This window comes from Castor canadensis, chromosome 14 (assembly GCF_047511655.1).
Source record: "Castor canadensis chromosome 14, mCasCan1.hap1v2, whole genome shotgun sequence".
In the NCBI taxonomy this organism is placed as follows: domain Eukaryota; kingdom Metazoa; phylum Chordata; class Mammalia; order Rodentia; family Castoridae; genus Castor; species Castor canadensis.
Genome location: NC_133399.1, coordinates 104,147,059 through 104,160,315, shown reverse-complemented (window position 1 = coordinate 104,160,315; position 13,257 = coordinate 104,147,059). Strand labels below are relative to the sequence as shown.

Below are 13,257 nucleotides of genomic sequence, written 5' to 3'. Positions count from 1 at the left end.
AACATTCACTCAATGCAAGCACACTGATTTTGGGAGACGGTAAAGAACCTTTGTATCATGTCAAAAAAAAAAAAAAAAAAAAAAAAAAAGTTTTTCAAACATAACATTCTGTTCATATATTTGTAGATCCTACTCTTTGTTTTTATTTCTCTCTCTTTTTTTGTTGTGTAGGGGGTGGGGAGGGGGAAGTTCTGAGGTTGGGTCTTGCTATGTATTCTAGGATGGTCTCAAATTTGCAATCCTCCTTCCTCAGACTCCTGAGTGCTGGGATTACAGCTGTGCTTCACTATGCTCAGCTGGTCCTACGCTATATATGATATTCCTCAGCTTGGGAACACTTCACTAATTCTTCTTGATAGTTGTTCAAAAAGAAAACATTGCTCACAGAAAATCCCATAACATTTCTACTGGGCCAAAAGTTCCTAAAAAAGTAGGGAACTCTTTATTTCTCCCCAAATCTAGCATATAGGTAGACCAATCACAAAAGTCTACTTGTACTAAGGAGAAGTACACACTTACCACTCAAAGGCTCTCTGATCTCTGGAAGGGAAACAGACTCTTCAACTGCACAGTCAGACTGGGTACAATCAAGTTCTGATGATTTCTGGGGAGAAAACATTTTAAAGGTAAAGAAGTGGATGGCAGTGGTGATGCACACCTATAATCCCAGCTACTGGGGAAATAGAGATCGGGAGGATCCCAGTTTGAGGCCAGCCTGGGCAAAAAGTTGGCTAGACCCCATCTCAACCAACAAGCCAGAGGTAATAGTACATGCCTATGATCCCAGCTACTGGGAGGCTCAAGTAGGTGGATCACGGTCCAATGTAAGCCCCAGGCAAAAACTTGAGACCTTAAGGAAAAATAAGCAAAAAGGGCCAGGGGTGTGGTTCAAGTGGTAGAGTGCCTGTAGCAGTCATGGAGCCTTGAGGTCAAACCCTACTACAGCCAAGAAATAAAAATAAATAAAGAAGCATTGCATTTTATTACTTCCTTTACGATTGACAATTTCATGTAGATTGAAGCAAACATTAAGGATTTACTTGGAAATCTGGAATTCAACCAGTCCCATTCACCATTCATCAAACTTAAAGTCTACAGGAATCCAACAATGGAGTATTCATCCTGACTAAATTCTAAGCATCCCAAACAATTTTCGATCCCATAGGAAAAGTTTAAAACACACATTTTTGTTGCCCATTGAAACCTAGAAAGCTGTGTTATCTGCTATCCTTTCTCAAAATAAAAAAAGACTGTTTCTGCATTGTGGTGTACGTTCAATGCCTCAGAGTTCTGATAAGAAACCATTCTTACTGCTTCTGTCAAATGATGATGCTAAACTAACTTGAGTATAGCAGAGATCCTAGGTGACTCGGGAGTACAATGAAACCTACTGGACCTGAGGAATGTCTAGTGATTATCAAGTATTAAGCCAGTCATGCCCTAGATCTGAGTTACACCTGAAGCACAGAAAAAGTTCCATCTGTAGTGGGGTTAGGCACCTCCTCTCCAGAAGAAAATGGGATCTTTTGTACCAAACCAGGAGGAAGTCAGCCATGAGACCGGCTTCCCACGCATACTTGCCTGAAGGTCAGCAGATCTTCAGTAGCTGTATTTTTCCTCCTGGTTTAGTCAAACTCATGTTGGTTACTGGTTTTTGAAAATCTTGACAGGTTTGAGGTAACTACCTAAATAAGCCACTAAGATTCTTAACACTACAGGAAAGAAGCAGGGAGCAAGGAGGAGTACACCCTGCCTCTTAGCCAATCTTAAACAAGGCAGGCCAGCAAGCAGAAGTGCAGGACCCCTAGACCCAAGGAGTGCCCTGCACAGATGGTTCACCTGACTCATTACCAGGGAGCTGCAGCTCATGTTGAAATAGGCCGTTCATATGCACACTTTCCCCAGGAGACAAAAAGCATGACTGAGACTTACTCACTGGTGAACCATCACCACGTGGAAGAAAACTCATGCACAAGAACCAGGACTTAATCTTTCCAGTCTTTTCTGTAAGATTAGTAGTCAAAAGAGCCTACTTATCAAAACTGTCTATGAATTAGTAAACCAACTAACAACAATGCACTTAACACATAGGAAACACGCACACGCACACACACACACATGCACACACACTCACACACGCACATGCACAGAAACTTAAAACCTCAACAACAATATGGCAGAACAGGGTACTGAGATGGAAGAAAGGCCTTGACACTGGTGCAGGGAGCCAGACTCATCTCCCCGTCTGTGAAGTAGTGAGTCACCTCTGGAAGGTGTGTAGAAGCACCAGCAGCACACGTCCTGTCCGCATCAGTGGTGAATACCTGCAGATCCATCACCTCTGCTCCCATATTGCTGAGGGCATCCTCAGAGCTGCTCCGCGAAATCCGCCGACGTTTGGACTGCAGGTTTGCAGGGAACCCAGACTGCTGATACTCACCGAGCCCTTCGTTTTTGGCTGCATACACAAAATGAGATGGGAATTTAAAAACTTTGTATGTTAGAACAGTTTTAAGCCAATTAAGTGTTATCTAAATCATCAATGAAAAGATCTGCTTCCCTTTCTCACTCAAAAAATTAAATTAACTAAAAGACAAGAGAACGTAACTATGAAGATAATGACAAGTTTAATTATTAGACTAAGGTTTTCAGACCTTCACATGTATATTTACACCAAAATACAGCTACACTTGACATGGCGTCACACTCCTACATTTTACCACGAAGCCTTTTATTTTGAACATTTAAAGGGTGTAGTTATGTTCTCACACTGTAATGTTTTGATATGATTTTTGTGAAAAAATACAACTGGAGTGTGCTTCAGTTATTTCTAGTTACAAAAAAGACAAAAGGAATTTAGTGACTGAAGAATGTTTATGAATAATGCCATAAACAAAATAAAACTTAAAACCCAGTTAAAAATTCAGGTAAAAATTCAAATGATAGGTAAGTCACAAACAACAAATACAAATTAGAACATCAGAACTGGTCATGTGCTATGGAGGGAGATGGATGGATGTGTTGGTAACAGGATGTATTGAAACACATCTGAAGATGGTTTCAGACATCAAAACAGAACCATCTGGAACCTCAGGGGGCAAAGCGCACGAGAGATGGTTATAATGATTGCAAGTAAGGTCAAGACTTTGTCAGTTCTGGTGTTTCAAGTGTTCTGTGACTGAGAAATTGAAAACTGACTGAAAAATGACCACGTGATTTACAGTCTAAGAGACAGAGCATAGAACATGGCAGACTACTAAAGGATCAGATTGGGCATATTTGTGGCTGATATCAGAGTTGGGTGTGTGATATGAACATAAATGTTTACCAACTTAACATAATTCTGTGAAAACCAAGGTTTGTAAACTCAAATTTGCCACATGCCCTACTCTAAAGCTCAAAGTAGCTCTGACTGTGAAAACTTAATTGTAATTCATGTGGAAATAAAGGCTCTGGAATGTCTGTCTGATGTCAGGTTTTTCAAGAGAAACCAGAGAGGATGGGAGGGTAGCTCAGTGGTGGTGCTTGTCTAGCATTTATAAGGCTCTGGGTTCCATCTTCAGCAAAGAGAAGCCAGGAGTATGGATTTTTGTGTGAAAATGTCTCAAATTTTAAATGCTAGGCTCCAGAAGACACAACTATGCCCTGAAAAGATTGCTTGCTTTTACACGGTGGAACTAAATCCTTTTCATATCTCAGAAGTTTGTCTTTACAAACACAAAAGTCAACACTGAGTTAACACTACTCACTTAAGCCTGTTGTCTTGGACCCTCCTTCTGCCTCTGAGAATTCTGAACAGTCAGCCATTTTCTCGTTCTCCATTATGGGGTGAAAAGCTGACTGGAAAGCAGATATTCGCTCTCTTAAAAAATTAACATTTCGATATAGTCCAGGGCTGCCCTGTTAAGGTACCAAAGTACAAAGGGTATTATAAATCAAAGACAGTTTCTGTATTCTAGGCCAATAACCACTGAATACAAAACAAAAAGTACACAAAGGTGTGAACATAAGAGGTAATGAATTAGTGTAGCAGAGCCTCTTCTCCCTGGAATTACATGTTTCCTGTCTGAACATTTGGTACCTTGTAATTATCTTAGTTGCCCCTCTGCTTCTCCCACAGTTTCTTTCAAAACCTGAGCAAAGAGGAATAGCTGAGTAGTTATCAAAGATGTATAGCATGTTCCATGGGGCTCATCCTAGCAATGAGCCCCAAGGGAACATGCTACAAGCAGCATGGAATAGGTAGAAAATACTTCCAAAAGGGACCCAGACAAAATGCATACTAGTTATTTGGGGGTAAACCAATGAGCACTCTGCGAGACTTCCAGCTTTCTTTCATATGTTAGCATCCGTTACCTGGGGCAGCCTCAGCAAGTAAGATCTGAAAGGGAAAGGAGTTTAACACAAAAATGTGGAAGAAGCCAAAGAGAATATAGCAGGGGCACAAAGAAAACACTAGCCTCTCAGAGATGGGGAAGGAAGAAGTGGCAGGAGGAAACTGCCTATGTGGAAATTTTATCAAAAGTTGTGCTCAAAGCATCCATTGGAAGGCCCACGCGTGACACCTCTGGCACATGTAAATCCCAGCATACCTCCTTCAATCGAAGCTGTGCACATTTGCCCCCCACCTCCATCCTGGGAAGCCAGAACAAGACACAGAAGTCCTACACTAGCTCGGACATTACCTCTGGTTCTCCCTAGCTAACTTTAGGCACTTACTTCCTTATAGCTAAAAGCCAGCCATTCACATAAGATAAAAAGTTAGATAGTATAAGCCCAGCAGCTTTCTGGAAGCTCTGCTCAGAGGGTTGCAGGCAAAGATTAATAAAAAGAAATTTATGCTAGTAGGGATAGAGGTGCCAGATTACTCATATAAACAACAAATTATTGATGATCATTTCAGGTGGGCTTCCCTCCCACCCTTATTATTTGGACTGCTAACATATTTCCACTGATAGGGAACTTGTGTGGCAATTAAAAAATTCTCACCAAGAGGCAAAAGTAAAACAAGAAATTACCTTCTTTAAAGATATCAGATGGAGAAATGCAGGTCAAAGGTAGTGATGAGTTGAATGTGAGACACAAGGAAAATACAAACCAAGAAAGGCCAAGAACGGACGCGGTCTGAGTGGACTGGAGGATCTACACAGGAGTGGAAATCTAGCTTGATTATGACTAAGTTGTGCTTGAAATGCTTACCGAATATGCAAAGGAGCCACTGAGTAGGCGCCTGGTACCTAGGAGTTTTGGGTGGAGACAGACATTTCAGTCATGATGTTCAAAGTGAAGAGAAGGGGCAGAGAGAGCCCCAGGCACAACAGCATTTTTGAGGGAAAAACTGGAAGAAGAGAAGGAAATGGTAAATGAAACACAGAAGAAATGATCAGTGACACAGGAAGACTGGTCAGTGTGGAATGCCATGAACTAGGTGAAGTCCTTTCCAAGGCACTGAAAAGTTGAGCAAGGTTAAAACTCAACTTCATCTTTCGGGCTGTTATTGTTCAGGCCATCCTATGACCACGGGTGACAAGAATTTTTTCTCAAGAGTGGTAGAAACAAAAGCCCAGCCGGGGTGGGTGGCAGTAGCAGAAAGGATGGCCAGGGAGGGAAATGGAACAAGCCAGAGCAGACAAGTGGTTGTGGCAGTTTTGCTCTGAGAGGGCACTGAAAGGGAAAGTGACCAAAGAAAACTCAGCTCAGAATAATAGACATGGTACCAACACTGTGCACACTTGAATACTGACATAACCGATCCACTGGGAAGTTAGAGAGAAAAGAAAGTGTGCCACAAAAAGGTCTTAGGAGGAAAGAAGGTGCCTTCTTCATTGTCCCCTGGGGGAAGGCAATAGCTAATGCCTAGCAAAAAAGAGTAAGAAGCAATAGAATATGTTATCAAGATGTGCAGAAGCAAACTTCATCAAGGTCAGCCTCAACAATTAAAGTAAGAACCTTGGGAAAGGAGAGATGGGGGGGAGAAGGCAGCTACAAACTGCTCTTATAGAAATAAATAACCCTATAGAATTAATGCATTCTTTAAACTTACGTGCATGTGTTAATATTTCAATTTATGTAATTTTTTTAAACTTAAGATATTTGCAAGATAATTTTATACTGCTGGGCCTGGAATCTGAATTGGGTAAGGGATAAGAGAAGACACAAAATGGATACGGGGGTGAGCACATGGTGACACTGAGCCAGAGAGGAAGAAGAGGAAAGAGGGCTCCAAGAAGCAAAGAATGATAGTCTTTAGGGTTACAGTTCTGTCAAGTTTGCAGATGAGATGATATAATAAGACAAAAAAAAAAAAAAAAAAAAAGAGGTAGTATCAACTACCATAAAAACAAAAGTGCAGAAAGCAATGATAATCACAGCATACTACACAGAAGTTTACAAAAAATATCTACAAGATTACATAATGCATAAAATTTATATCAAAATGTAACTGATTTGGAGGGATAGGGAAAGGGGAGAATGTGAGGACAGGTACGGGCAGGATATGTGACAGAGATCAAAATCCTCACTTTTAATAGAAGCACCAACAAAAGCAAATCTAAAACGTGTGCTCCAGGGACTGCTGAAAGCACATCCTATCTATTGATTTATTTGTCCTCATGAAATCCTTACAACTATTATGATCCTATTTTAGGGCAAGGAAACAGACTTAGCATTTAATGGCACCAGAAGCATTAAACAGCCTTTTTAGAATTGTGGATATTATTTTTTAATTTGCTAAACAAAGCTCAACACAGATTTCTTAAAGGTTAGTTGCAATGTCAAGTAAGAATTCCTATCAATGAACTTTTCATATTCTGTTAGTGTTCAAACCCATCTTGCAATGTGAGGTTATGGTTTACCTAGGCAAGGCTTTGTAACACCATGCACTGGTCACTTGGAAAACACTGGGTTGACTGGATTATGCAAATCTTCCAAATATTGGCACATTTTATTAGGCAGTAACAAAATATTATTTCCTTAATATCGCCAGTAATCAATCAGAAAGTCTCCCACTATCAGGAAGCTGTCAAGTTCACAGAGGTAGACACATATTTTCCAAAATTCTAATTTCCTCTTGAAAATGCAAATTTTCAAAATTTCAAGTGGCTGATTTACTCACTGTTCATTTATGAGAAAATAACAGCCGCATTCCCGAGTCTGACTAACCGTGATTTGTTGGTCAGTTGCTCTGTTTAGTCCACAGTTCACACACACGATGTTTCTAGAAACATCCAGCAAACTTCTGCATGTACTCCCATTTCATCACATAAAATACGCAAAGGTTGGAATTTATTATTTTTAGTGCTTTAAGGACAGCTAGTGAAACTGACATTACTTCCTGTGAGTGCAACGACCAGTACTATGACGGTTCACACCCTGCTTTGGTTCATGCTGAGGCGCAGTGATTTTACTCACCATTGGTTTTATTTACTCCCCGTTGGTTTTATATCATGAGTGCAATATCAATAAGGTAAAAGAAATGCAAATAATATTGTTAAAACTGAAAATTAGTTTTGACTTCATATATCTATTCAAAGGGACTCAAGGACCCCCATGGATGCTTTTGGCTGCCTGAAAAACTTTAGGAATCACAGTCTCATGCATAGATCACGTCTATAACTGAAAAATAAAGGGACAATATAAGTAAATTATTGTAAAATAAGAAGGTAATGTCAAAAATTGTTGTCCACTAAGCAAGGTAACATAAGGGAATAGGTCTTTTATAATGAACCCTAAGCTACTATTTGACTTTTATGGGCATGTGTATTATTGTGATAAAAATTGAAAAAAAAATAGCAAAATACATCATAAGATAGTCATTAAGGCAGGATCCTGGGGAAAAGTAAGACCTTAACTCAAAAACAAGCCAGGCATGGTGGTGCACACCTTGGTCCCAGCTACTGAAGAGGTGAAGGTAGGAGGGAAAGTGTGAGACCCTGTTGGAAAAACAAACTGAAAACAAAAGGACTAGGGTGTGGCTCAAGTGGTATAGCACTTGCTTAGCAAGCTAGAAACCCTGATTTTGATGATGATGATGATAATGGAAAAGCCATTTGTTCCTTTCCACGAGATTGTACAAAATGCATTTTGTTCTGGGAAACCCTTGCCTCTACACACCAACACACAGCTATCGTGAAAATGTTAGAAACAGAGAAAAGCTACTAAAAGAAAAAGGTTGCAAAAAAGTGCCTCATTTCATTCTAGAAAAAGACAGTAACTAGAGAAAGTCTTCAAAATACAATAAAATCTCTTCCAGAAGCCACTTCTATGCAAGACTTCCTCATTCTTAACCACAGCCAGATTCAACATCATTGCTTACGCTAGCTGCTTATTTTCCAGAACACAGCGCCCTGCACACAGGCTCCAGAGCAAAGCATTTCCTGGCAGAATCCTTTGAGAACTTGGGAGAAAATGGTACCTGGAAAGGGGACCCACAGGATCTCCCAAATGGAGACCTCTCAGCACTCTTCAAATTCCGCTGCTGGGCGATGAAACGGATCAGATGGTTTGTTTCAGGAGAGCCCCGGGAACCAACTGCAGAACGTCGTCTGAATTTTTTATGGTAGGATGATGACTTTCCTGTAAGGACACTCTCTTATGAATTGGAATAAGAGAAGGAGTCATCCATCAGCAATCACACCAGTGCTGGTGATGTACCAGCCTGAAAGAGAACACGCTACATATGGGAAGCTATGAAGGCGTTTATTAAAGATGACTGAACACATGAACCCACTTTAGTTAGTTTTCATGTTTGTTCCATATTTCCTGCAAAAAGGTGTGGGAAATGGCTTGCTTTTGACTAAGAATGTCTTTTCATATGATTAGCCTTATCCACGAGAACTGAAGAGACATCCACCTAGGCACCTGGAAAAAGTCCTCCCTTATCTATGATTTTACTTTCCATGGTTTCAAATGCCTGCAGTCACCCACAGTCTGAACATTTTATTTGGAAATTCCAGAAATAAACAATTCACAAGTCTTTAATTGAATGTTATTTACGAGCAATGTGATAAAATCTTGTGCTACCCAGCTCCATCTCGCCAGCACGTGAATCTTCCTTTTGTCCAACAATCCACACTGTAGAGGCTACCTGCTTATTTAAGCCACTTAGTGGCTACTGAGCTATCAGATACTGTCATGGTCTGCCAGTGTTTCAGTCCAAGTGAACCTTGTTTCACTTAATAATGGTCCCAAGCTCAAGAGTAGTGATGCTGGCAATTCAGATATGCCAAAAAGAAGCTGCAATATTCCCTGTCAGTGAAAAAGTAAAAGTACACTAAAATATTTAGTGAGAACGTGATGGGTAAGGGGGATTAGACCCGAGGGCTCAGACCGGATCAATGGGTTAATCCCTTGATGGATTTGTAATATGATGGCATTATTCAGAGGTAGGGCCTCATTGGAGGAATGTCACTGGGGGACATGCCCTAGAAAGATACACTTTGTCCCTGGTCCCTTCCTGACTCTCAATCTCTCCGCTTCCTGGCTGCCATGCCACAAGGTGAGCAACTTTGCTCTGCTACATATTCTTGCCACCATGATGTTCTTCTGCCTTACCACAGGCCCACACTGGACTGAAAGCTCCCCTTAAACTGTGTCAGTTATTTGTCACAGCAATGAAAATTCTAACATGCACTCATATAACTTTTACTACAATATATTATAATTACTCTATATTGTTACTAGTTGTTTTCTCCTACTGTGTCCAATTTATAAATTACACCTAGTAAAGGTATGTATGCATAGGAAAAAAACAGTATCCATGTCCTCCATGGATAAGGGGGTAGGGAGGCCACTGTACTGACCTGCTATTAATTCTCCAAGATAAATCATTTTTCTCTTAGATACCTAACTTACCTACAGTATACCACCATGAATTTTGCCCGTATGTCTAACCACACACAATAAACCCAGCTTTTATAAGTCTAAGAGTGAGGAACACAGAACGGGTGTCACTTTGGCCTTGTCTCTCATTCATCTTACTGTGGTGTGACTAGCTTCTCTCTTCCCCTATTACCCTTCATTTCTAAATTTGTTCTCTAATTTAACCCCACTCCTGTACTTCTTCTCCCAAGTCAGATTTCACAGGTGAATTTTAGCAGATTCACTTTCTGTAATTTTTGAACAAGGCACACCCCAATCTGTCAACGTTTTATTTTCTTAATTGCTCTTTAGTTTCCTCCAATTTTTGCAGACGTGAATGTAAAATGTGGGGCTATTCATATTACACACCCTCTTGTGTCACACACATTCTGTTCCCCGATGTGCATGAAACACAACTAACTTAGGAACTCTATCCCGCTGGGTGCCCAGAGACCATCATGTTACCTCTGCCAGGCCAGAGGAGTTGTGCATGTGCACAGAAGTCTCCCTGAACAGGTAAGTTTGCAGAGACAATCAGTCCACATACCTACAGTCATAAGACAGCCGGTATAGACATGCGAAAGTTATTTTTAATCACAACTTCTCTTACCTGAAGAGTTGTTAAGGAAGCTTTCAGGTGTAATTCCCAATTGCTCTACAGTTACTGTGGAAAAGTTCAAAGGTGTCTTAAACACATTCGGTGTACAAAGATTAGGAGTCCCTTCAGGTCCAAGCTTCTGGGGAGTCACAAGCTTCCCGGTTCCCAAAATGAAGGAGGCATTTTCTGAAATGGACAACATATTGCAGGAACTAAACATCATGGTCCAGACAAATACTTAAGCCTTCGATTTCAACAGGAGAGGACAGATCGCCACATACCAGAATTATTAACAGCAGACTCCTTGGTTTCAGGGGGCTCCTTGTCTTTCCAACTGGTATCCATCTAAAAGACGTGGGGCGGGGTGGGGGAAAGAAAAATGAAAAATGACCTCACCACCAATATCGATGTGATTGGACGAAAGACCTCCCTCAAGGCTGAACTCGAGTACAATCTTCCCTGTATGTTGAGAGCACTTTTGGAGCTCAAATTAACGAGAAATGGAGGAAGTGGTTCGGGGTTAAACAAAGCAGACCCCTTAAGATGCCAACCAGGGCTTTTCAATCTCTGGGGACATCGGAACCACCTGGGCACCCCCCGAAGGAGGCAGCTGTGTGCCCTTCCAGAAACTCTTTTAAGTCACAGGTCTGGGGAAGTGGGGCAGATCTGCGTTTTCAAGAGCACTCCGGGTGATCCGGGGCAGGTTGCAGGAGGGTCGCCGGCTCCAACACTTGCGCGAAGCCCCCCGCCCGAGAAACAGCACTGCTGGACTCAACTGCGCAGAACCAGGACGCTGACCTACCTCTCATGCCCACCTGCACCTCCCGGCGCCCCAGGTTATTTCGAAAACTCCGCAGCTGACGACTGTCGCGCCGTCCTGCTTTCGGGAACTCGTTTCTTCGATCCGGAAGGGTCAGCTGGACACAGCACCTGCTGGTGCCGGGCCGGCAAGCCTGCAATTGCTCTCTCACGGGTGAGCCGGGCCCCTGCGCCCCGGCGTCCCCGTGGCCTAGCCCGTCCCGCCGCCCGCCACCAGATTCAAATACTAGCTCCGCCTCCGTGGAGAGGCGTTGCCGCACGAATCTCTACGCCCCGCGCTGGCACGTGTCAGCGCGAACGCTGACCTCTCCAGGCCTTTCCCTCGCGCTCTCGAGCACAGGAAGGGCTTCCTGATCTCGGAGAGAAGGCACAGCTAGCTGTAGGCGACGCTCTGACCCGAGAGACCAGCTGTTAAACTGAGTCCCGGGGACTACTTTCCGTAAAGAGTCTCGCGGAGCAACCCTTCGGTTATCCCTAAGCCCCGCCTCCCACTTTGGATTGGAGGCTGCAAACTTCGAAAAGAGTCATTGGCCCAATCCTGATACAACGACGGGCTTGCGCTTTTAACCAAACAGCCAATCCCGACGGCAGCCGTTTCCTTGGTAGGTTGGGCGAGTGGGAGGGGTTAAACCAAGAGAGATGCTGACTGGCTTGTGAGTCTCCTAGCGCTCCACCTCCTTCCTCAAATCCCGCCTCCATGTGCAGATAAATGCTGCCTAGACTTGACCATGCGCCTGCTCTGAAACGCTTGGTGCGGTCGGTTTACTGTAGATTCTGCTCTGATTGGCTGATCTCCTTTCCGTCTACTAGCCTTCAGCCTTTCTTCCCTCCTCCCACCCCGACTAAACCCGCCCAAGCGCCGGGCGATGATTGGCTGAGTGCTTGGCGGACGCCGCGAGTTGATTGGTGAAGCAAAGTGTCTGTCTCGGAGAGGTGGGGGAAGGGCCCAAGGCAGGCTGAGGCGCCTAGGGGCGGGGTGGGAAGGAGGACCGGCCAACCCTGGGGTGTGGGACTGAGAGTGCGTGTGTGGTGTGTCCCTAAGAGAAGGAAGGTGGCGAAGGGAGGAGAGCCCGAGTGGGTGGAGGGAGGGGAAGGGCGGGAGGAGAAAAAGGTGGGCGGAGGGCCAGGTGGGAGGGTGGCGGCTCACTCAGGACCCGGCGGGGGCAGCGCGATGAGGCGGGTGACCCTGTTCCTGAACGGCAGCCCCAAGAACGGAAAGGTAAGGGGTCGGGAGGAGGCGCGGCGGGGGCTCCGGGGCCGGGCTGAAGTTGGACTGGGGTCTGGGAGCGGGAGGGGGCGTGCGCCCGCGGGTCGCTCGAGGGGGGCGGCGGTCCCCGCGGCCTCGCGACCCCGGGATCCGCACCCGGGGCCCCGTCGCCGCCCGGGGCCAGCGCAGATGCGCGGCTTTCAGGTCCTGGAGCACGGGGGAGGGGGTCGCGGGAGGTGGGGGGGGGGAGCTGCTGTCACCTGCGCTCTTGGGTCCGGGTCTCCTGCCCTCTCCTCCCCCAAGACCCGCGGCCCCCTCGCCTGGCTCCAGGAGGCACCTGTGTCCACCCGGGTGCTGAGTACTGGTCAGCTCGGGAGAGGGTGGTGGCAAGTCAGGAGTGTGAGATTGGCCGGGTAAGGAGGATTCCTATTCCCGTGGATAAGTAAATAACCAGCAGATCCCGGGCGAGTCTCTGTTGGAGAGGGATCGAAAACTGGGATGTTTGCTTGATGGTTTTCCCAAGTATCCCAGCCTCAGCCCCGCCGCGTGCAAACTTCTGTGCTGGGTTTATTTCGCCTGGGAGGACCCTGACCGCAGACCACAGTGACTGGATGACAGCAGCCCCGGCTGGGTTAGGCCTTCGCGGAGGGCGTGGTGCTGAATATTTTCCCATAAAGCCCCACATGAGTCCTGCTGCTTCTCAGCCTCCTTTGGGGTTCTTCCATGGCCCCACCCATGAAAGTTTGTTGGGCTCCTTTGGAAAATTGTGACAGTT

At 44.5% G+C, this 13,257-nt stretch overlaps 2 protein-coding genes across 4 annotated transcripts in view; one reads left to right on the top strand and one right to left on the bottom strand.

Moving 5' to 3' along the window:
• Positions 1-11,704, bottom strand: part of Cdca2 (cell division cycle associated 2) — a 41,036-nt gene extending 29,332 nt beyond the window's left edge. The window contains exons 1-7 of one of the 3 annotated variants that reach the window (XM_074055189.1): positions 11,259-11,704; positions 10,738-10,801; positions 10,469-10,642; positions 8,414-8,574; positions 3,750-3,900; positions 2,265-2,458; positions 520-604 (exon numbers count right to left, since the gene is read on the bottom strand). In XM_074055189.1, coding sequence (XP_073911290.1) covers positions 520-604; positions 2,265-2,458; positions 3,750-3,900; positions 8,414-8,574; positions 10,469-10,642; positions 10,738-10,801 — 829 coding nt within the window. In that variant the 5' untranslated portion in view covers positions 11,259-11,704. The remainder of the gene's footprint in view (positions 1-519; positions 605-2,264; positions 2,459-3,749; positions 3,901-8,413; positions 8,575-10,468; positions 10,643-10,737; positions 10,802-11,258) is intronic. The other 2 variants (XM_074055188.1, XM_074055187.1) reach the window with 2 other exon arrangements.
• Positions 11,705-12,344: 640 nt separating this feature from the next.
• Kctd9 (potassium channel tetramerization domain containing 9) overlaps positions 12,345-13,257 on the top strand; it is a 29,346-nt gene continuing 28,433 nt past the window's right edge. The window contains exon 1 of the mRNA XM_020165671.2: positions 12,345-12,494. Coding sequence (XP_020021260.1) covers positions 12,447-12,494 — 48 coding nt within the window. The 5' untranslated portion in view covers positions 12,345-12,446. The remainder of the gene's footprint in view (positions 12,495-13,257) is intronic.